General features: G+C 40.6%; 1 protein-coding gene across 1 annotated transcript; it reads left to right on the forward strand.

Annotated features, from left to right (window-relative positions):
* The first annotated feature begins 278 nt into the window (after positions 1 to 278).
* On the forward strand, positions 279 to 25,075 carry LOC122969601 (E3 ubiquitin-protein ligase RNF19A-like). Its single transcript, XM_044335449.1, has 10 exons — positions 279 to 448; positions 13,466 to 14,334; positions 17,546 to 17,754; positions 17,938 to 18,082; positions 18,631 to 18,793; positions 19,417 to 19,531; positions 19,762 to 19,920; positions 21,027 to 21,246; positions 21,548 to 21,691; positions 21,912 to 25,075. Exons 2-10 carry the CDS (start codon positions 13,727 to 13,729, stop codon positions 22,717 to 22,719), a joined length of 2,571 nt encoding a protein of 856 aa, XP_044191384.1. The 5' UTR covers positions 279 to 448; positions 13,466 to 13,726; the 3' UTR covers positions 22,720 to 25,075.
* The last annotated feature ends 148 nt before the right edge of the window (positions 25,076 to 25,223 follow it).

A 25,223-nucleotide genomic window follows, 5' to 3' on the forward strand; every position in this document is an offset into this window, starting at 1 on the left:
TCCATTTGATATGACTAACTGAGACTGAACAAAAACAACCGTGTGGACACACTGTGGATTTTGGCCCCCATCACTTACATTGAAAACACATTTGAAAGTGATATTTTAATACCCAGTATGAACAGGAGGAATGATTACAGCGAGGAAAACCACTTTCAGTGTTCATATGGGCACCTAACTGATGTTCTAAGACAGACTTGAAAAATTGTGAACCCGTCCTATGTCTTATTGTGAAAGGCGAAAATTTTCGACCGGAAGTGTCATATATGTTGCTGTTATGTTCGCCGACTCGACGGCAGCAGTAGACTCACTCGGGGAATATGTACCTCGGCTTGTCCGGGGAAGTTTTCTGCAACAATTCTTCAACTACGGTGCCCCTGATAGATGGAGACAACAACGTAGCTACATTTATTCGCTGAAGTTAAAGCAAACGGGGATAAATTAAACGGTAAGCTTTGATAATAATGAGCTTTACAGACCGAAGTCGCTAACCGTTGGTTAATATTGCAACAGATCCGAACTTCCTTCATTTCGAGGCTGCTGAGAAGCTAGCAGTTTTAAGCTTAGTTGGTTAGCTCGTAATTTCTCCTGTTTGATCTCCGGGTGGACATAATGCTTCCTCTTGACTTCAGCTAAAGTTATATGACCTTTTAGGTCAACTTAGATGTACCATATTGTCGTTTAACTGTGTGGCATATGATCAAACACTTTAGCTTAGCTTGTCAGCAACTCTTTGGGTGATTAAAGTTAGGCACTAGCCTCCTGCTAGCTGAATCTGAGTCGGTAGCTAGCAGGCTAACGCTGCTTAGCCAGGCGGAAAGTGTAAACAAATGTTGGTCCGTCCTCTGTTTCATCTTCTTGTGAGTGATTTAACTTATCTTGATTTTGTCATTACTTGTTAAACCAAACATTTCTATCAGATCTTCGTGGGTTGGTTCTTTTTTATACGATATAACACTATCAATATCCTAATTTCGGTTACTTTGTTTGGACTCAGAAAGACGTGTTATTATCTCTTCTTACTACTACCTTGTTAAATTACTCTACGTTTGTCATAGCTTAGCTGAACTGTATGTCGTTTTTCTGCTTCACAATGTCAGAAGTCACAAAAATAGTCAGATGTTATTACGTTTAACATGTAATATGTACCAAGTATTGACCCGATACTAGTGCAGTCAGTGTTTGGGTTATTTAGAGCCAGATATTTATTGTAGACGTTTAGAGCTTCATTTAATGTTTAAATTTATGTCTGAGCCAAACTGTGAAAATGTGACTTTTGACCTGCTACCAAACATTCAGTGAGTGGAAATGCTCTCCAATAGTTTCCAACAAATATTTTCGTTATCGATTCATTCTGTCGATTATTTTTCTTGATTAATCGTTTAGTTGTTTGGTTCATGAAACGGTGGAAAATGTCTGTTTCCCACAGCTGAAAGTAACGTTCAAAGATGTTCAGTTTACGTGTCATAGAGGACTAAAGAAACCAGTATTCACATTTGAAAAGCTGGAACCAGAGAATCTGGAAATTTTCTTCTTAAAAATGACTCAAAATGATTATCCAAATAGTTGGCGATTAATTCAATAGTTGGCAATTATTATCTACTAATCGTTGCAGCTCTTCTCTCCTACAATGTTTCTTCTGTCATCACTTTATGGTTTAGTCAACAGTGTTTTCCTGAATAGATAACACATCAGTTTCTGGGCACAGTCCTTCCTTATTTACCGTGTGACTGTTATAGCTGGTATGCTAAATGAATCTAAGTCATCCTGACTGGACTGGAGCTCTCTGTCAGATAGTCATAGTGCTTTACTTTCTCCTGATGGCTTTTTACTGTTTAGCTCAGATAATCTCCATCTCAGATTTGCTGAATGTGCTTAGGATCAAACTGTTTATGCTCATACATTTGGTAAAATTTGGGAACCATGTAAGGTCATATTTAAGCATATTCCATGGCTTTATATAGTTGAACTCAGGATTGTGATTTCTAACCTTAATTTTTCCTGTGAGTACACCTTTCTTGTCACATTTTTACACACACATTACCCCACCTCAAATTTGTAAAAAAAAAAAAAAAAAACTTAAGCTAGGGCAAAAATTTTCCAGTCTCAACTAGTTTATGGTTAACTGACCTAAACTGGCTGACCAGTTGTTCTGTGGAATATATTGTCAATTTCTTATGATGAAAAATATTTTCCATTAACTCATCAACAGTGCATTAGATCTGCTCTGCTATAGATCTGCTACGTGAATCTCCTGTTTTCCCTTCTTCCACAAAGAAAACCGACTATTTAAATGTCCCAAATGAATGTCTTATGCATGTGGCGCCTCCTTTCTGTGCATACACCAGTAGACATGCTGTTTGATATTCATCTTGACGGATGGAGACGTTCTTTGCATATAGGCAATCAAAACATTTTATTTTAAGCTGTATTTGTATAATTCAGTAATCATCACAGCTCTATCACTGGTGTGACAGCAGCCTTTGACAGAGACACACAAGATCCATCAGCTGTGAATCGAAGCAAACATTTGCATACTTTAAATAATGTCTCCTATCTACAAGCATGGAGACTTTATCTTCCCTTCCGCCTTGGCTTGATGAATGAGCCAGCAAACATTTGTCCACCAGGGACAGATAGCGAACATTGTATCCAGCAAAAAGGGACTTTTCTAGTTTTAATTGGTTTTTAAAAGAAGTAGTATTATCACACTCTGTGGTTGTTATCTTTTAAGATCCGGTTTCAGTCCTGGGCTTATTCCAGGATGTATTTCATTTAGTTTTGCAATATAAAAATTATTTAAATTTGGACATTTTACTTGTAAGTAAATATGAACATTATTTGCTATGTTTTCCTACAGTATATGGACTAAATAAGGACAGACAGTGCTTTCATTGTATTCACTTATTTCTCACGCATCTCTTCAAATTTTCTAGCTAAAATAAATTCAAAGGCAGTCAAATCTGTGCATCCGTGGCTTTGATCAAACGGTGAGCCTCGGCACTGCTGGTGGATTGTGAATAGCTTTTGGTGTCTCTTTCCTCCTTCATTGTAGCACAGAAAGGACCGTCTCCCCCATCAACACCACCCATCTGCTTCCTTCTCCCCCGCTGGTTGGGGTGAAAAGCCTTTAGCAGAAAACACAGACAGTGAGGAGACTCTCATGGTATGTAGTAATTGGATGAGTCATGATGTAGAGGCCTGATGAAATGGGTTCACGTTGTGCCACCCATGCTGCTCCCATGAGAGATTGGCACAGACATTAAGAAAGTTTGTACGTGGACATTATTCAATTATTTCAGGAGGATAAAAAATGTTTTCTCATAGGGAATCTAAATGTTTTCATCTACCTAATCCAAAAAACGACTTTTAAAGTTACTTTTGTTGGTGCTCAAACTTGTGGATTATGCCACAGATAGTTGTTAATGCTGATTTTAAAAAAAACAACAACAAAGAAACATAAAATAGTCTCCATCATGGCCTGTTTTCTTTACAATAAAAAGGCGCTGTGGCCTGTGTTCATGTCAGGTATAGCAGTCTGAGTCCTGTAGGAGTTTGGTTTGTTAGACATTATTCAGCACGGCTTCTTCACCAGCTCTTCACTGCATTGTTTTGAGAGGAGCTGGGGCTGCTTGTTTAATGGAGGGGCACAGGTATGCAGCCAAAGTGTTTTTTTTTTTTTTTTAAACAAACGCATAGAGAGGCAGCTCAACTCCGTCTCTGGTTGTAGACCACAAATTCTACGGCTGAACAAGTCTGCTGACAAGCAGGACAACTTTTCAGTTTGGATATTTGAGGAGACTGAGTGGTCATTGCCTAAAAGATGTTCCAGCCCACATGCAGAGAATAGGTGGTTTTCATTTGAGCCAAGAAATTCCCGTACTCATCGACGGCTCTCTCCAGAAAACTACTGATGGTTAAGAGGCCGTAGCTGTAGCAGGTGAGTGTTTGACTCCTGCTGTAGCTCAAGCAGACAGAGTCAGAGCTGGGCTGTGTGATGATTTTAATGTAGCGTAGCTCACATGACCCACAAAAGCTTTGTCTTACACATCAGATGTAAAGATAACAGCAACATTTCTGAGTGACGCAGACATTCAAAAATTACAATTGAACCATTAAGTCTGGTATATATTTAGAAGCCACCAAGAATCAAAACTAGACATACAGATGCCTCCAGCGCATCCAGAAATGTGAGAAACTTCTTGCTCAAAACTCAAGCTGCTATTGCAATGAATGTGTGGGCGTGTTTGTATTCATAGAGTACATCTGTGATCTTTTCCTGTGTCGTTCTTGTCAGAACTTCTCTGAGCGGTGTGGAAATCCTTTTTAGTGGCAGACAAATGGTATGGTTTCCTGCTCCCCCGTTGTGCAAAAGATGGGACATTTTGGTGAAAAAAAGGAGCTTATTTCTTTATTTGATGTCTCCATGGAAGTGTATGGAGAAAAGAAAACATTGATCATTGCATCCTCAGTTGCATCCTTAGTTTTAATGACACTGTCATTCAATTGCAGTTGTTGCCTCAGCGCAAGGTAACAGATACAGTGGAAAAGTACCTTTGCTCTGTTGGCTGTAAATCAGACTGTTTAATAAATAGTGCTGAACGCAGCCACAGAGGCATTCACTCCAGTACCTCCTGTCGTCACTCTGAACGTCAGACATTATTATTATACTTTGGCTGGCAGATAATAGGCTAAATAGAGATTCATTAAGCTACAGGGTTATTCCGATGTCTGGCTGACAGAAAGTTGGCCTACACCTGATGAGCACTGAACAGTCTAACAATAACTTTTTTATCCCAGTGTGAATTTGCTTCAGAGGAATGTTTGGTGCTGTAAACAGCAGCCGACAGTTTCAAAAAAGCTGAAATATTTCCTGTCAATGTGGTAGGCAAACAAAGTTATGTAAAAAAAAAAAAAAAAAAAAAAAGTCTCTGAGCTGTTCCTCTGTCCAAAGCTATAATAACTGAATGCATTGTCATGATCAGGAAGTCTGTTCTCTGGCTGGAATGTCGAAGGAAATTAGTGTACGTGATGAACACTTTGTAGAAGAACACTTTGAGCTACAGGTCTCTAGTGTCGGAAGATATTCATCGTATGAGGTATTTCTTCGAATGTAAGCGTAGGTAGCCAACCTCGCAAAACGCCAGGAAGCTTACATCACCTCCCAACTAGCTTTTATATTTGATCTCCTCTTAATTACCCACCCATCTTCAAATACAAGCCATCTAGAGCAAACATTGTCACTCAAGAGTTGTAGCATTGGGATGGTTTCTGCTTCACATTGTATTGTCATTGTCAAAAAAAAAAAAAGCCAAACTCCAACATGCAGCAGACAGGAAATGTATGTAATGTATCTGTTTAAATTACAAAACTATGTTGAGGTTTGTCTCAATCCCAGTGGCATTAAAACAAATGTGTTTTATCAGGGTCTGGTTTGTCTCACATGTAAAGTAAAGGGGACTCAAGAGAAAAGAGCATTTTTGGCAGATGTGGCAGGAGAACAGCGAGCTCTCTTCAATTTTCATATACAGCTGTAAATCCAACACTCAAAGGTGATAAATTGTACTCATGTTGATTCAGTGCCAAAAGCAAACTCCTTTTTAACCAATTTATTGTCGCTCTCCCCATTTACACACTACTAAACTTACATTTTACATTTAATTGACATCCAGTATCACAGATGTAATTATCATGTGTAAAGAAAAAACATTTCACAGGGGAACATTTGTCCAGGACAAATGGATTTTTTTTAATAGGGCAAGTGGAAGAGAAATTTACTTGCCCCACCAGACAAGTTTAAAGTAAAATAAAAAATAAAAAAGTGTCTTCTCATTATGTCCAATGTTCCCCTACCATTGCCCCCCCCCCCCCCCCCCCCCGGAAAGAAACAAATAAAAACAAATGTAACTTTATACCAGCAGGATAGCAGGAGCGCTAAACCCACTAGATGCCGTTTAGCCACCCCTCAAATTCAGAAATAGCGTTTACGCAAACTTTCATCACTACAGCTGTTAGCTCAGACTGGCTTCCTACATCAATTTGTTGTAGCTTCTAGGAAAGCTTGTTTTGTTTTCTGTTTGAACACTGTATCCCCGTATGAGACAGCTGTTACTGTTAACATGGACCAACAAACCACCACCTGCTCCTGCTACGCGGGTGTTTAAAACAAACGAACCCTCCGTACTGAAGCTAGCGGGCAGGTTGGAGCTGCTTTCATGAGACAGACGAATGAATCGGGAGTTCAGAGGATCATATATGACATTAACTGACATGTGCAGTATCAAATAATAATGTCAGACAAAAGACAACAAAGTAAGTGGCTAGAAAAGCTCTTCAGTGAAGCTAAAGTTTGTTAAATTGACATTAGTGTTGTTTTAACCGTCCACTTTATCAGATGCTGCTGCTTTACATTACAGTAATATTAATGTAGATAGTTTGGAGAGCTTAACTGCTGATGTATTCCCACTGTGTGTCGTTTGTCCACAATAACTGTAATCAACATCGTACAAGTTAAAGTTCTGCTTCATGCTCTCTCAGACTTTTAAAAGGAAGGTTTTTACATTTTCAGAGTGAGTGAAGGAATCAGGAGAGAGGAAACAGAAGTGAGACACAAAGAGAAAGTAAAGAACTGATTCAAAAAGAAAGTGCAACTGATTCAAGATTTAAAAAGAAACGTGTAGAGGCAGCTCAGGTGTCAGAGACATGAACACATTTAAAGCAGGAGGCAGAAAAAAACTGTTAAGGTCTGACTTACACCTGTATGTAGATAAATTACTGTTCTGTAAACATTTTAAAGGCACAATCTTTATCTAAATGTAAACTAAAGGACATCCGAACAAACAAGCGTCAAAGCACAAGATTAAAACCTGCTATAAAAGGACGTACAGATCTTTTAATACAGATACTAACCAACACTACACAACAAGTCTTAACAGGATGTTTCTTCAGCTGTTAAAAGGTTGTTGACCTCAGTAACTGTTGTAAACAGCAACTAAAACTGACAGTTAGTTTCAGTTATTAGGAAACCCAATGCTGATTCATCATGACTGAATGAAGTGAAACTGTTTGGCTTTAAGTTTAAGCAAATTAATTCCCTATAGGTCAGTTTTGTTATTTTGTCATATTTAAGGACCATATAGACGGTGTGAGAATCGAGATTTGTTTTTAAGATAGATACTGATTGGTCCATCTATCCGTCCATAAGGCCTACATTTATTTGTGCTGTAAATGAATATTGTTAATTAAAAAATTAGGTGAATAAATATTGCTAATATTTATTTAATATTTATTTACGTAATTTATGTGCACTTGTTTCATTTCAGCTCAGTGTAGAGTACTGCATGAGTCTATGACAACAGTGTCGACACCACGTATCCATATCCATGACATGCCCATATATATATATATATAGATAGATAGATAGATAGATCCTATTCAATGTCAGAAGGATGATCAATGATTAATCTATAGAGCTCATAGTGAAACAGACTTTACAAAGGGCTTTGCAATTCAGGATCAAATGAAAAGATCATTAACAGGGAAGTAGTGGCTTTAATAAAATTCATAAATTGAATCATTTATATGTTGACACTGTTTGAATGCTTTCAACTGTATGTTCGTCTGAACTCTGCATTCGCAAACAAAATGAAAGAAAGTAAATTATAGTCATTTTACCTGGACAAGTGACTTTTGTACCTGGACAAGTGAAAGGTAGATTTACAAGTGCTTCAAAAAGTTAATTTGGAGCCCTCATTTCATACTGTTCAGTATATCATCAACTTTTTGACTTGAAGCATTTTACTGGAGTGTTGTATATTTTAACCCGTCAGTGATTTTTAAATGATGCTGCATTTTCAACACTGTTATAATATACTATATACTACACTATATATTACAATTATGCAATATATATTATGCAACTGATTTGTTCCGCAAGAGGAATTGCATCTGCAGTTCATGTTTACCGTTGTCTGGTTTTATTTGGACTACTGTTCTTCTGTTTACTTAAACAGAAGGACAGTGGAACAATGTTAATATGAATATTCAGGAAAGGATGTTTCTTTGGAGGGTTTTATATTCTATTTATAGCTTATTAATAGTCCAAATGACAAATAGTACTTATGAAATAGGGTTTGACGTGCAAGTTTGCAGTCACAACCTGCAACATAAAATGTTCCACTGCAATTATGCACCTAATTGTCTCTTTGCAAAATTACAGGCAATGGAAACCTAAATTTATTTAGTTTATTGCAACGCAGGAGCCAAGGTGTTATTGCTCTGTGGTCTTAAAGGCCATACTTGTTAAAACCATTACCACTACAGCCCCGGGAGAGATTGGTAGTGTTCTTTCCCCTTCCATTTTGACACATAAATTATGGCATGGCTCTCCAAAAAAACCTTAATTCAGTAACATTGCATTGACCAGACTCCCCAGTAGAAAACCACTGGTTTAAATCATTTTACAGTGGTGATCATGAACATCAGTTGATGCAAACTCAGTGATTTCATTTAAGAGTTGACGCAACGTTGAAACCATTTATTCAGCCGCAGCAGGCTTCCTAGCCCGGGGTTGTCTCAGGAACTGGGACACTATCCCAGTGTGTGAACCGAGGCTGCATGTGATTGCCCTTGAGCCGCAGAACTTGAATACATGCATGTGCACACAAACACACACACAGTGACCACAGTCACATGGAAAGTCCCACTCACTCTCGTTGCAGAGCCGAGGCAGGCTTTTCCAGTTTAATTACGCCTTGGGATTGTAATTTCACATTGACTTGCGGCTTGCTTGAAATTGCTCCTCTGTCTTATTAAAATGTCCTCTTTCTCACATGACTTGGTTACTTGACCTAACACATCATCAAGCTTTGTTATGATGTTCAATTATCGCATTAGTACAAAACCTTGGCCTGAATCAGATAAGCCTCACTGTGGAGCTGTAAAGTTATCTCTGTGGTTACCAACTGAATCAACAAAAAAGCTGTTGAGGTTAGTTGCCATTTCTTGATAAAACATATTTTTAAGTATTTAAATTTGACTTTTGGGACCGAACTGATAAATTTTTAAGTATACAGATGTTACCTGATTGGGTGAATTTGATTGAGTGAATCTCAGCACTAGTTTTTACTCATTGCTAGTTTACAGGCAACTGTGCCACGTCTCAGGGAAGATCCGCTAAAGTCCTTGACGCGCTTCACGGAACGAGCAGCAACAAAACTGACTGACGTGTCGCCTCACATCATCTCATGTTGCCTTACCCGCTGGTGCTCTGTGTCGCTTAGATTTCAGACGTTATATGCAGGCTTAGGTTTGAGACGTGACTCTTAAACCTTCAGAACCACCAATTAAAGCACATTATCCTTAACAACTCGGAGGCTGTGTTAATGGCTTGATAACTTGTAGACTTGATGGATTGATAACATGCAGTTAGACTTTTACATCCTATTTATCTTTATTTCACAGTTTAACATATAAGTGAACATTATATTTAATTTACTTACATGTTGTCGTCAGCAAAATATAGCTGCTCAATAACATCTTGTCCTCTACAACACCCCATGTTTGTTTTATTTAGGTTTTTTTTTTTTAATGAATTGCCAGCTTTCCCCAACAATAATAAGACTGTAGTCCTCCTGGTTTACTATGACTATGGCCATGTTTTTCTTGTTATGCTGTGGTCTTAGAAATGGGTGTGGTTCATTAATTCAAGTGTTGTTTCCAAGTCTTAACAGCTCTGTTATCACCCTGATATCGCAGCAATCACCTAGGCCTTTTCCATACGCGTATGCTGGCCTGGCTTGACTTGGTTTGACTCATTTCAACAGCCCAGCACAGCATGGATTTGCATCTCCAGGGCCACCCATTTGAAGGCATCATCTTTACCTGATGATGCACTTGTCTTGAGTTGAAAAGCAGCGGGCTGTATACGTCATGGCTGTGACTAGTGGTCAAAGTCGTGACTGTAAAACAGTGGAAAAATTCTTCACAATAATAAGCAGCAGCAGCAGGAAAGGTTTTTATCAGCAGTAACTTAACACGACTCCGATACGGCTGAAAGCGATCAGGAAACGATAAAATAAAGCAGATATCTGGAAGTACAAACAGAAACACAGGAGAGAAACTAAACTTCAAACCACAGAGATTCAATTAGAAGCTACAAAAGTACTGAGAGCTGAACACAGATGCTTTTGAAAACGTCTTTCTCTCTGGTTGCCAGCACAGACATGAGTTACATCTCAGAACAGACGCTTGTTTGAGGGGGAGAAGCAGGAGAAGGGGGGTTGTCATGGGTTGGCCGTGGTCATCGAGATGTCACCGCAACCAGCATGGAGGCAGGTCGGACACACTTTGGCTCAACTCCGGAGTTGGGTCCATCTCAGGCACGAGTCAGCACAACTCAGTGCATTTAAACTGGTAATGGAAACGCAAATCAACATGGTTTGACTCGGCGGCGCCAAAAGTGCCAGTGGAAAACCCCTAACTACTTGTGCTTTGAATGTGACCTTAAGAGGGAACAGGACTCGACGTTTACACTGCCCATGTTTTATAGCTCTCTTATTACAGTCAAGGTGTGTGTAGTAGATGAAAGATAAACACTTAAGGGAAAGAAAATATTCATTGACAGTAAACATTTGTCAGTTGCGGAAAGGTTCTGACAATTTAATATGAAACATCTAATAGCTTCAACAGGGCCAAGTCATTTGTGCCCTAATTTCAGGAGCACCAGATAGAAAAAACAGAAAAATCATTTACTATGTAAAGGGAAGTCTTTTAAAACATAAAAACATAAGCCAAACTGAATTGTCAAAAAAGCCAAAACCCACCAGTGTCCCTACAGCTAGCTCCACAATGTTAGCAGAGCCATTGCTTTTAGGCCAGTGGCAAATCATTAATTGGTAAACCTGTGTCAGTGACCTGTTCTCTGTTGAATGTTGTCCTTTTCAGCCTTCTACTTGTATTTTTGTTGTCCAGACTTAACTGTATTTAACCAATTTGTGATTTTTTGTTGTTATTTCTTATAGGTTTATAGGCCTTTTCATAGAGCTCATCATTAAGCTTGAGTGTTTGTTATTTTCTGGCAACTGCAGCCTTAGTTTCTTTGTGCAGTGGGCAAACCTGTGTGAATCTAAGAAAGCCAAATACACCTTCCATCTCATTTTTGTGTTATAAGCCACTCAGAGCAAACTGTTGGAGCTCTCATGCAACAGAGGTGATCAGAAAGGTGGGATAGTGAATAGCGAGACTCTCCCTGCAGGCTGTTGGCCATATTTAGACCTTGTATCTCAAACGTGTCGAGAGCCAGTTGAGATGGATTGCAGTTAGCACTTGGCATCAGAAGAACACTTAAATGTGCATCAAGTGACCACTTGTTATGATATTCCACTTTCCATGTCATGCTCTTCTGTGGACCGTGGTGCATTTACACCTTTCCTTTTTTGAGTTTTTGTCATGTGATCAAATCACCCAGTGCTGCGTGTTAATGTGAAGTCAGTTCAGTTGATAATATTTGGTTGATAAGGACGAGGCAACAGTCAACAGTAAACACATGCACTCTAGGCATCAGACTGAGTGTCGCTTTCGGCTGCGGAGTTAAAAGCCCTCCGCAGTAAATTAAAAAAAAAAAAAAGAAAGATGTCCTCTAAAACTAAAGTAGATGTAGTAAAACTTTACTGCTGCCTGCATGTCATCATGAGGGGAGAAAAAACCCGCAGCCTGTCAGACCAAGGTTAGTAGGTTAGTGCAGGATTGCTGTCCCAGTTGAGATTTGCAGTGGGCTTGTTAATTAGTCACCTTTTGGCTCCTGCAGGAATTTTCCTGAAATTAGTCCCTAATGACAGACATTCACACAAACACAAGTTGGAGCATTCAGAGGCAGAGTGAAATCATCCTTCGTCCTCCACATTGTTTATTCGCTGTAAGCTGAATCTGCAGCTTTGTGGGCATATCAAGACCAGTGAAGGGAAGATCTCATGGTATCACAGAAATACCGAAATTTTGAAATCCTGTGGTTTAAACATGGCGAGAAGTTAAACTAGAGATGCATGCAATCTCTTAAAAAGGGCACAAATATGTTGTTCGGACTAGTGGGAACATTGTGTTGAAATGCAATAATAAACCCACATTATGTGCGTGTGTGTGTGTGTGTGTGTGCCTCATGGTTAAAATGACGGTATACTCCAAGGAGATGCAAGTGTTTTTTTTAATAACATTCACAAGCCCTCAGCTGCAGCACGGTTTGCTGATGTCAGTCTTTTGTCTTTAGTGCCGTGTTACGTTTTCCAAATCACAGATGAGTTAGACACATTTGATGAATAAAACATGCTGTTTCTTCACTTCAGCTGGGAACACACCACATTATTTAAAGCTGTATTATAACCTGACTTGTCCGGGGTTATTGATTTTTAGATCTGTTTGTGCTGGTCAGCAAAAAAAACAAACAACGCGGGTCACTTTTAAAAAAATCTACAGACTTTTGGATTCAAATCTTTGCAAGTTCGCCTGATTTCCCAACTGAGTCACTGACCATTTAAGGCTGTCATGTGTCCAGTATGTTTGATTTTTTTTTTTTTTCTTTTAACAGCTGGAATCTGGTTGTTGGTCTTCTTTTCATCTGTTATGATTTTAAAACTTTAAAAGCTCACTTCAAGATACACACAGCCTTTCCATCAAGCTCTCGGACCAGCTTTAAGAGATTTCAGACATACATATAGTACATATTATTGTATTTTGGCCGTAGCACAGCATCAGGTGCCACTATTAAAGTTTGGGGTTATGTCCCTTACTCAAATGCCTCCATCAGTTGACCTCTTTAGGAATCAGTCCAGGGCAGAGATATTTATCCAAAACATGTAAATTCATTAGTTGGGATGCGATTTGTCAACTCTCTGCAAGCTCACTCAACACCACACCCACAAACTGTGTTGGTTTATCTCAGCATGAAATTATCTTTTAATTACTTCAAGATTTTTAGTATTTCTTTTGGGGGGTTTTTCATCAGTTATACTTACATATTGTGTTTAAGACGAGCATGTGGAAGCACTTGAGGCAAGGTGCGGCTGCTCTAGAAGTACATTGACACAGCTGTGATGGAAAAACACAGTATTTTGTCTCATTTTGCCTCCGGTTGACTAATACGCACTCTAGGGAAAATTTGCAGTTGTTTATGTAAGCACACTGACATGCACACAAAACAGAAGACACGCCTGAAAACATGCTTGGAGCCTGCCAGAAAAATCTTAATTATCAAAGGGATGGTTTTGCCTTAAAACAGAGACCAGTACGCATCACTGATAGTTGTCTCATCTGAGATTTTGTTGTATTTTTAACATTATGCATCCTGAGAAACACACCACTACATCGTGCTTCCAAATGCTTTTGTTTTTGCTTTATAACATTAAAAGTTAATGCATTCAGCTTTGGTTCAGTAACTGATCTTTTTCTGTTTTTTTTTTTCTTTCCCTCTTAGGTTTTGTCTGATCTACACCTCAGCGTATCAACAAGAACCTGTTTACTGTGATTTAAACCGGGGACAGACCACACCACTCCAAAACCAGCTTCCAGCCACCATGTCCTAGCTCTCGTTAGTCCAGCTCCCTACCCCAACCGACCTGTCCCTTCAACCCAACCCCCTTTCTTTATCTTTCTCCCTCACCCCTTCCTGTCCCTTATCTCCTCTCCTGATGTGGTGATTTCTGGTCGTAACACCGGTGGCGTACCATCTGGCGCGATGAGCAGCCTGCGCCAGCAGCATCATGGCAGCACAGGCTCAGAACGAGACCTTCACTCAGCTGCCTCCACTGTTAGTCTCCCCTCCATTAGAAAGACCCCTAAGAAGCGGCGTCTTTCCCTCCACTCCCTGTTCGGTCGGCGACGTCGGCCTGACCGCGACACCAAGCGCAAGTCCAAGCCCGCGCAGGCCGGAGCTGGAGTGGCCGGCATTGTCAGCACAGAAAGTGTCCAGTCAGAGACGTTCCCCGATAAAACCTCTGCCCACTCCCTACCAGGCGTAGCCTCGACTTCATCGGTGTCCGGGTCTTCATCGGAGTTCCTAGAATGCCCCCTGTGCCTGCTGCGCCATGCACGCGAGCGCTTCCCAGACATCATGACCTGTCACCACCGCTCTTGCGCAGACTGCCTGCGACAGTACCTGCGCATCGAGATCTCGGAGTCCAGAGTCAACATCAGCTGCCCCGAGTGCTCAGAGCGCTTCAATCCCCACGACATCCAAATGATTCTGGGAGACCGAGCCCTCATGGAGAAGTACGAGGAGTTCATGCTGAGAAGGTGGCTGGTGGCTGAACCCGACTGCCGCTGGTGCCCCGCCCCAGACTGTGGGTAAGAAAGAGAGAGCTGAGGGATTATACCGGCTACTTACTGGATAACACATTAGGACTGTAACTGAACCAGTTTGCCATATAAGTTTCAGGCCTGTGGGATTTTTTTTCCACACTGACTACCACTTTTAATATTATGGAATCTATTTCGGTTTCCCGAGATGTGCTTGATGTTGTGATAGAGTCCCAAAATAACATAGTAATCATCTACCTCAAGGAAACTTCAAGGCTGTAATATGTGCTTTGAAGTTCACCCAAGCTTCTGCATCAATGCCTGAGCTATAAATAACACATAGCAGTGATAAACCATTTTTTTTTCTGTCAGAGTAATGAGTCATCCCAAAAAGATTATGATGATGCCTATTGTCATCTGACTATACCTGTCTTTTTATAGCCACACAATGGTTCATAGGCGGTAGAGTATATATACACAGACAAAGCTGAACAGGAAAAAGGGCCTCAGACTTGATGGAAGTATATTAAAATGGAATAAAAAGATTATTATGTTATTGTGCTGCGAGGGAGTTAAATTAATCTAATAATTTGTGTGTGTATATGTATAAATCAGTCAACAGAATATGTATTTATGTCGACCATCACATACTGTACTGAAAACAATCAGCAAAAAATAGTTTTCTAGATAATGAAACTGAGTATTTAAAAATTATTAGCTCAAGTCTCTAATCCTACTATAGCAAAAAAATAGGTTACTGAGAAGGGAAATAATTTTTATGGCAGTGTAGGTGAGGGTCAGGTCAGGGTCTTGTTTGTTTGGAGCCAGTAGGGATTCAAGTGTTTGCTCACCGGAGCCTGAACTGAGCTAACATTATGTTTCCCCTGCTTACTGGGTCACCCTGCCCCTGCTTCACCTGCTGTTCTGTGCACCTTTAGGCCACGGCCACGCGCGCATAAACACACTCAAAGTGAGCGTCTTCGTGTATTCATAAGAGTCGTGGAGCAGCGGCCCATGTTCCCTGCATTCAGTCCCGTCATCATCATTAGTTCAGTGTTGAGTGATTGCTGAATTCAGTAATGGTTTTACTCTTCACAAGCTCTTGGCTTTGTTGCACCAACACTGCCGTCCCTGTCTGTCGGAATAATGGCCCTTTCATGAGTTTCAGCTCTCATCCTCCAAAACAGTTGAGCTCTGGCTCGCCGCCACACTCTCCACTTGTTAATGCCCTGGCTCCTTATTGTCGGATAATGACGCTTGCAAGTTTTGTGCTGCGTTGGTCAGTTCAGTAAGTTTAGATTTGCCAAATTTAAGAACTCTGCTGTACTATTTCAATCATAAATTGTATGCAGGGCAGAGTTTGGGCTTTTCAGTGCTGTCATATGTAGTTCAGTGCACATGGACTGCTAGTTATTTATATATAAACACTGTTTTGTGATGTCATTTTCACAGATCATGAGTTAAAACTTAACTGCAAAGCAACTTTTACACCAATATTTTATGCAAAGAAACGTATGGAAAGGATTTGTTTATTTGGAAAGTCCCCCGTCAGTTGACACCTTTACACCATTTACCATCAGTTTGCCTCACCGAGGTGTTAGTGGAGACAGTCTGGAAACTGTCTAGACTGAACGCTTTGTAGGTATGCATAAGCTGTCTACACACCCCCCTAACCCCCACCAGTGGACTGTTTGTTTGTCAGTTACTAGTGAGAAACAATAGCAGTGTAAAAGTTGAGATTTCATAGACATCACTTAAGTGCTACTTTTGTTTTTGTGTCAGACACAAGTGCACAGAAAACTACTGAAAAATATGACAAAATATGATAGAAGTTCTACAATATCTTTGCATCCCCTTACTTTTATTTTCAACTTTGATATTGATATTAATTTAAGTAAGAAAGAAGAAACCAGTTGGAGGATTTTAATATAATGGATGTAAAGGTTTACATTGTTCTTGTTAATTAGTTATTTGCCAGCAATAAATGAATTCTAACTCACCTTTTCTAACATAAAAATGTTAGTTTTGCTCTGCTGATCTCAAGCAAGAGAGTTATTTTATATAACTGGTATTTTCTTCACAGCTGTATTCACTGTTGCTTGTCTGGTATCAGCTGACGTTAGCATGTCTATTGGATCAAATACTTATCTCATTTTAACTCATTTTACCAACTGTGTATGTAAGCTGATGCCATTATTTCTGCTTAAATCATTTTCAGGGACTGATGCAGGACTGATCTGTCTGGCTGAAGGCTTTGCTCTACAGAATCACATTTATAAATGTAGATAATGTTGTTGTGCATGTTCATGTCGTGTTCCAGCGGATCAGCTGAAGGCCTCCGTGCAAGCTGCAGACTCTCATGTTGATAATTCACACAGGGCCTTTTATGCGTTTGCACACAGAGATGTCCCCATATAGAGCTGTCACACACTGTCCAGTTCATACGTCAGCCAGAGTGTTTGCTCTTCCTCGTTGTCTCTTTCTAACGTTTCCATGATAACCATACTATGGGAGGCCGGATGGCTGCAACAATCTCTTAACAGAGAATAATTAACTTACTCAGAGGCTCTGCACTCCTTTCTACAGTATTTTAGGCGTTCTCTCAAATAAAAAAAATACTAACGTCTCATCTCATCCATACTAGATGGATACAAGTAGGTTTGTGAGTCAGCAAGTCTGAATGTGAGCTCCTGTTTAGCATCTTTTATTATTTTCAGAGAAGAAACATTTGTTAGAAGCAGTAATTGTAGTAGGATGTAAACGACTACAGTGGAAGTTTGATGCCATAACACGGTTTCCAGATTAGTGACTCACATATTAGATTTGCATGTTTATAGCAAAACAGTCATTGAAATTAGCTTCTGCCATGTCATGTGCTTTTTCAATAATAGCTCTCACATTGATCTTTTGTAACGACCGATGAGGGATGTTGACACACAGTCATGCAGAACTGATTGTGCCAGTATTGAATTGTTGTAACAGAGCTCATTGATAAAATCATGAGCAGCCAGCTGGTTTCCTGTGTTTATGTAACAACCGCTGCTGTAGAACATACTCTGAATACTTATTGGAAGTATGTGAAACACATCAGATATGTATTCTCAGTTTCACCGCCTCTAGTTTTAATCTCCTCAGCTGCTCTGATACTTGGCAGTTTAGCCATGCTGACCCCTAGTGTTGTGCTGAGCTACTACATCCGTGCTCTCCTGCCACCTAATAACTCACCACCATTTTTTTGGCTGTGTTTTTCCTCTCCCAGTTACGCAGTCATTGCGTTCGGCTGTGCCAGCTGCCCAAAGATCACCTGTGGGCGTGAAGGCTGTGGAACAGAGTTCTGCTACCACTGCAAACAGCTGTGGCATCCCAACCAGACATGTGACACGGCGCGGCAACAAAGGGCCCAGAACTTCCGGCTGAGGAGTTTCAGGTCGTCCTCCCTCAGTTACAGCCAAGAAAGCGGAGCCGCAGGTAACATACGAATACATACCAAATGCACACGGACTAACCTGACCGGTTTTTTGGTATTTATACACACATCAATGGCAATCACACACATCTGTAACCTTCAGCACACCCGTCACCTTTTGTAGCTGCATACTCATGCACAGATAGATCCGCAGTAAAGATTCACCCTCAATCAACCTCCACTAGGTGATGACATCAAGCCGTGTCCCCGGTGCGCTGCATACATCATCAAGATGAACGATGGGAGCTGTAATCACATGACCTGCGCTGTCTGCGGCTGTGAGTTCTGCTGGCTCTGCATGAAGGAGATCTCTGACCTGCACTACCTAAGGTAAGATTAAAAAATAACTTATCTGCACTACAGAGTTTCTACAGTTGTGTTTCATTTGATAATTCCTTCATGACCTTGGAAGTAGTAGTTTGACAAAATAACCCTAACCATGAGAGCACTCACTATCTTTTTCTGTAGCGTTCATAAGGAAAGTTTGTTTTTTATTCCTAAATTCTTTTGTTAATACACGTCTTACGGTTCCAGCCAGAAAGCAATGTGATGATAATTTGTTTCATCTACACAATAAAAACAAAAACTGGGTCGTTGTATTGCTGTGAGTTTTAATTGTTAATTAGTTGCACATGTTTTACTAGCTGAGTGCCAACAGTCTGAAAACACTCAAAGAACTGAAATTTAATAATGATTTTTGTCTTAATATTAAAAAGTAAAGATCAGCTGAATTGTACTTCTTTTACATTATGAAGTGCTTTTTTTCATGCATATCTTTATCCTTAGATTCAGTTGTCATAGTAACCATTGTACACACACACATACAGTTTCTCTCCACATTCGCCAACAACCCGTTTCCTCTCTCTCGTCCCCCTCAGTCCATCAGGCTGCACCTTCTGGGGGAAGAAGCCCTGGAGCAGAAAGAAGAAGATCCTGTGGCAGCTCGGCACATTGGTGGGGGCGCCCGTGGGCATCGCCCTCATTGCCGGCATCGCCATCCCAGCAATGATCATCGGCATTCCAGTCTACGTGGGGAGAAAGGTGAGGGCTACCACCAGGCAGCTGAGGAGTGATACGGTGGCCCAAACTAACAGTTTATTCAGAGAGAGAACAAAAGACAGTCAGCAACTGTGGAGATGATCAACAAAATAATCCAGCTAACATTTTAACTAAAGCCTACTGAAAGTTAAAAATTCCTTTAAGGCATATTTTAAGATGTATATAAAGTACTCTACTTTGAATAATAATGTGTGTCTGATATGGTTTTTCCATGTGGTTTTGCATATTGGACCAAGATTGGCTCCCAAATTATTTGTGATGTCACAAATCCTGCTTGTAGGCCCTTAAAATCTTGTTTTCAATGAGCTCAGAGAAACTTTCCACTTTCAGCAGATGAATGTGAAAACAGCCTTCTAGAGTCAAACTATTTACATAAATCATTCTGCACAGTGAAGCTCAAACATTCAACTGTAGGAACAAGAAGAAAAACATATTTTTGAGCGGAGGAGGTCAAGTAGCTTGACAGTTTGACATCCAGGCTGAATAAAAGAAAGACTTTTCTCTTAATGTTAGTGTTGTAACTACAAAATACATATTGATTAGGAATCTGTGCAGCTGTTCTCTTTTTTTTTTTTGAGGTTATTAATAAAAGTTTTCCTCCTCAGATCCATAATCGTTACGAGGGCAAGGACATCTCTAAACACAAGAGGAACTTGGTAATAGCTGGTGGGGTGACGCTGTCTGTGATTGTGTCGCCTGTGGTTGCAGCAGTCACTGTCGGTAAGAAAGAAAATGTTTTCTCTCTTTCCCCTCGTCTGTTTCTCCTTCACCATCTGTCTCTCGACAACATTTTAAATATTTAATAGGGTGTCTTTGGTGGGCGAGTACCACATAAAGCAAATCTGGAGTTTCACCAAGATACATCTGGACATGTGAAAAGCCTGTTTATATATTGAAATAAAATTATGTGTATTTGTGTGTTTGTTTGTTTTTTACATTGTGTCATGTAGGCATCGGTGTTCCCATCATGCTGGCTTACGTCTACGGAGTTGTCCCGATCTCCCTGTGCAGGAGTGGCGGCTGTGGAGTGTCTGCTGGCAACGGCAAAGGGGTGCGAATCGAGTTTGATGACGAAAATGACAACATAGGTAGCGGGGCTGCAGCCACAGGTGAGCATTTCAAACTGACCGGTTAACCGGGTGAAATAAAAGATTCTTACATTTCACTGAATGGCACAGAAAAGCATCGCCACTGATTTTCCCACCGTGATGAAGAGGCAGAAGCCAAAAAAGCTCAGAGAATAACAAATGAATATCAATAAATCTGGTGCCTTTTTGTCTCCTTGAACTTTTGAACGTCTGCTGCTTTTTTTTTTTCTGTCAACATTCTTCAAATTTTTTTTGCCAAGTATTTCATCTCATCATTAAATATCGTTAGTTTTTCACATGATGTTATCAAATGTTTTTTCACAGGTTAGAAGCTTTACTCAGAATTTATTGAATTTACTTATATTTCATATGTCACATGTACATTCTCCTGTCATACAGACAGTCTTACATGTTATTATTATAGGCACCTTGCTCTGATTAAGGTCGAACACAGAATCTGAGTGTTTGGAAAATAATAACTTTTTAGTAACCATGGCACAAGGGCATGCAGCTCTTAGTATGCAGCTGTGTTTGGCAGCCAGACGTACTCCTGCATCTGTCAGTGTCTTAGTGTGTACATACATATTATATTCATAGCCTATGAAGTGCCAGAACTGTTCATGGGAGATGTGGACGTGTTCGAGGTGTGTTATGGTGTGAAATGACTGGCGCGGTTTTCCTGTCAGCGCGTATTTGTCATTGTCAAACTGACGGCTGCGTGAGGCCGGGCTCCGCACGGTTTTCCCGGGAGGCGTCGAGGGAGACGGATTGTATTTCTCACAGCTTCTGTCAACAGTGTGACTGATAATTCGAATAACAGAGGAGACTTTGACCTTTCTAGGAAGGCAAAGTGTGAGACGTGATGACACTTATTCACACCCAAGAAGTCACTGATCTCTTGTTGCAGGATTAATTGTATAAAAGTCAGTAAGGTCAGCGATATAACTTGATAAAAGTCAGAAGAACTTTTTGAATTGAACACTGAGGCCTGATCTTGATTTATCTTGAGTCACCTGCTGCCCTCCCCCGCATCTTTCTTTCTCACTCTCTTTACCTCTTTATCCTTTTGACCTATTTCTTTCTTTCAACCCTCTTTAAAATGATAAAATGTCCCCTTTTCCTCTCAGACACGACCTCAGTAGCGGAGACGAGGCTCAACAATCCCAGCCTTGGCGATGGAGCGAGCGTGGGCGGCCTGACAGGCCTGAGCCTCAGCGTGAGCGGCAGCCACATGGAGCGCTGTGGCATGAGCTCCACTCAGCGGGACAACATGAGCGACAACGCCAGCACCACAGCCCTCGCTGGGGCCAGCATCACCGGCAGCCTGTCTGGCAGCTGCTACAACAGGTTAGAGACTGGACCTGGTTGGTTCTCTGCATTGTTATAGCCAGAGAATAGTTCTGAATGAATTATTTGTATCACCCCGAATGTCGCTATTAACTGGCAAAAAGTGGTAATTTCATTCAGTGTTTATGAATTTGCACACTTGATGATTATTTTAACATATTAATCATCTTGAGAGCCTTAGCTGGTACATTTCATGGTGTTGTTTTGGAAAATCTTTTCTTAATATTTTCTTCTTCTGTCCTGAAAATTCAGTAACTTCATTCAGAGTTTTATATTTTGTATCATTACTTCTTCTTCCCAGGATGGAAGTGCAGGCTGATGTCCAGAAGGAGCGATGCAGTCTGAGCGGGGAGTCGGCCACCGTCAGTCTCGGGACAATCAGTGACAACGCCAGCACAAAAGCCATGGCAGGATCCATCCTCAATGCCTACATGCCTCTGGAAAGGTCAGCAGTTCAAGCAATATTTATTTCCTCGGCAGAGAATACTGCTGAAAGCACATAAGGATTAAGAATTTGTTTTGTCTTTTATGGAATAGTTTGTTCTGTAATCATAAGTATGAGTAGTTGATTCTTCATCAATACACAAAGATACAAGTTGTTACACTAAAATGATTTGCTGTCGTACTGTTGGTTAAATGTGAGTGGTTTTTATTTTATTTTTCAGAGACAATAGTCTGGAGGTTCAGGCTGATGTGGAGTCCAAACAGGAAAAGGTGAGACATTGCAGCGCCAGCAGCAGCCTGGATGAAGCCAGCTGCAGCAGTAGCTCTGCAGGTCTCAAAGGTGTGAGCGGTGGCACGTGCCAGTGCTCATGTCCTTCTACCTGCTGCTGTGCGCAACACGACAGCCACCGCTGCCCCTCACCGCCTTGGTCAAAGGAACCCTCCACTTCAGGTGGCAAGAAGAGCAAAGGAAAACTGTGGAAAAAAGCCAGCAGCAAAGGAGAGACGAAAATTAACGAGACAAGAGGAGACATGGATGCTCAGCTGTTGGAGCAGCGCAGCACTAACTCCTCTGAGTTTGACTCGCCGTCCCTGAGCGGCAGCCTGCCTTCAGTGGCCGACTCGCACTGTAGCCACTTCTCGTCAGAGCTCAGCTGCTCAGATCCAGAAACCTCAAGACCAGCTCACCCCCCTTGCTCCGGCTTATCGGACCCCCACCCTCACCCTGCAACCACCTTCAATGAGATCACCATCACACCGATGCCAGAGGTGGAGCACGACCGCCTGGAGCATTTCCCATCTCAGACTGGCCACGCAGCCTTCACCCACCGCCTGCTGTCCTCGTCCCCACCTGCTTCGCCGAAAGAGGGAAGCAGCGGGACGTTTCTGTACATCACAGAGGAGAGCAGAGGCGACGTTGCAGACACGACGGAGCCTGAGAAGGACGAGAACATAAAAGAAACCACCAACGACACTGCCGTACTGCCTGTAAGCCCAACAAGGAAGCGCTGCATACAAACAGATATCTAAAGGAACTGTGTTACCACTGCTAGCTCAGTTAGCTTCATCACCTTCTATCTTCACTCATCTTGGGAAGCTGGTGATCAGGATTAAGGCTATAAAGTCTAATTATACTTTTTATCTGCTGTGAAGGCAGGAATATTATGTGAATGTCTATACAGTTACAGAGAGGGTCAAGTCTAAGATGGAGAGAGATTGTGAGTAAAGTAAACGGAGCAGTTAAGTCAAAGGCGATCGTTCGTTTCTGCTCTGAGACAGGACAAGCAGACGTGAACAAGAAGTTTCAGTAGGTGGAGCTGAATGTATGTGGACGGGTGTCAGGCAGGGTTATAAGTGTGTGGTGATACTGCAGAAGGCCCATCCAGCTGTTATGATGATCTGATTTTCAGTGTAAACACCCGAGTGATCGAGCTGACGGCTCACGGAAAGCAGAACAGATGAAGCTGGATCGGAGCAAGTCAAATGTCTGATATTCTTTTCAATAGTAAGCTGCTATTATGAAGCCTAAACCTATTCTCCTGTGTCACATCTGCAAAAATCTGGTTTTCTTCGTTGGGGGAGGGGGGTTTCAATGAATCAGGGACGGAGACGTCATCACTGTGGTCCACCACCTGTGCCACCGATTCATTCTCTGTGACTTTTTAACGGCGTGAAAAAAAACAAAACAAAAAAAAAACACACAGCACAGCTACAGGATTGTTGAACCTTCTGTGGAGCGTCTGAACCTGAGAGGGACCAGTCCACACGTGCAGTAGCAAATTTTATTTTTCCATAATCATCTTCTAAGAAAACTGATTATTGTTGCTTTTGTTTCAAATGTGACTCCTGTTTATTTGTGCTATGTGTTTGGCTTATTTTTATTTTCCATTTTGGGAAAGTTGGTTTTAATGTCGCAGCCCTGTGTTGGGTCCAAACTTTTTATTATAAATCTGGTTGGAATCGTGTTGACAAGGACTCAAAACTGTAGTCTTTTCATCTTTTTAAACATTGTGGATTTAACAGATATGATTGAGAGCTCGAGCAAAAGACAGATGCTATTGTGCATTAACTTCACAAGCCCCGGTCTGCACTGGTAAACAAATATTTTATGCGCCTGTGCAAATGTTTTTAGAATATTACAGAATCATATGAGTTGCATTTAATAAAGGGAATTATTCCTCGAAACATAACAGAACACAAAATTAAAGCCCAATTTTTATATGCTTAAATAATTATAGGGCTTCTTTTAGTATTCAGTCACTAAAAACTGGAAATTCAAACCAAAAAATCTATTTGCAATAAACTCAGCTGTCAAAAATTTCAATACAAGAAGCGCAGATGTGTCCAGTCAAGGAAAAAAAAAAAGCTCTGATCAACTTGTGCAATGAGAAAAACACCTTTCAGTGATATAATATTTAGTAGTGAATGTATGATGATTTATAATATTGTTTGATTCTCCCTCATTAATTAATATCCAAATCAAATTATAATTTTTGACTCACTTTTGGTATATTTTACCTACGTGCTAAGATTGATGCAAATAATTTTATATTTGTTGGACCCTCAGTGCCTTTTTGGGGAAAACGCTTTTAAAAGTTGTTTTTTTTTTCCTTTTCCTCATTCTGTATGTCTTCAAATTATAAACATATAAATCATAAGAGAAGGACTTTTATTTGCCTCATAAAAATGCACAAAACCTGATGCTAAATATTCCCCTGAATGCTAGAAGACAGAGCTGACGCTAACTGATCCTCTAGCCGGTTTACACGACCAAAGACTGCTCAGGCTACTGAGGTTTAGACAGATTAATGGAGTCCATGGTACCTGAATATTTCAATAAATGAGGGGAGTTCAGTTTCCTCAGACCAGAAAAGCCACGACAAAGACAACCTGATTTTGGGGCAATATTTGAAATCAGAAGAACCAAAACGTTTGTATTTTTGGAAGAATTTATCTGAAAATGGTTCCCTAAAGTAGCCAAAGTCTGATGAGGAAGGTAAAGTTGATTTAACCTTAGATTTATTTCACCAAGCGCTGTTTGTCAGCTCCTGTTGGCAATAAAAACCCTTTTTATCCAAAGCGATCAGCATCACAAGTATCCGAAGTTCAGCTTTAGTGAGTTTTCAGCCTTGGTCATCAGTGGTCGCACCTCGAAAGCCTCGAGCGGCAGGATATCCCCACTCTGATGATGTTTCTTTTGGTCAAAAATGCCCATTTTAATTCCTGTGAGTTTTATATTATTATTATTTGAAGACTGGTGCCAGGTCTATTTTCTAACTTGGTCAAAAGAAGCTTATGCTATTTGAAAAAGTATATATTTCCTAATTATTTGCTTTGTAATGTGCATGTAAATGCATATCCTTAAACAATAAAATTCTCAATCAAGCTTGTCTGTGTATTTTTGACATTTTCTCACCTTGCGCTGTTCTGTACAAGTGATTATGAACTGTACGATTAGCAAGTAGCTCAACAGATGTGTGTTAAGTACATTAAAACAAGTCGAGATGCTGGAAATGATCAACATCCTAGAAACA

The sequence above is a fragment of the Thunnus albacares genome, chromosome 19 (genome assembly GCF_914725855.1).
Source record: "Thunnus albacares chromosome 19, fThuAlb1.1, whole genome shotgun sequence".
Classification (NCBI taxonomy): domain Eukaryota; kingdom Metazoa; phylum Chordata; class Actinopteri; order Scombriformes; family Scombridae; genus Thunnus; species Thunnus albacares.

Coding starts and splice junctions, on each gene's coding strand:
- LOC122969601 (XM_044335449.1), top strand. CDS start 13,727: ATGAGCAGCCTGCGCCAGCAGCATCATGGCAGCACAGGCTCAGAACGA. Junction 18,083..18,630: donor TCTGACCTGCACTACCTAAG/GTAAGATTAAAA, acceptor CGTCCCCCTCAG/TCCATCAGGCTGCACCTTCT. Junction 18,794..19,416: donor CAGTCTACGTGGGGAGAAAG/GTGAGGGCTACC, acceptor TTTCCTCCTCAG/ATCCATAATCGTTACGAGGG.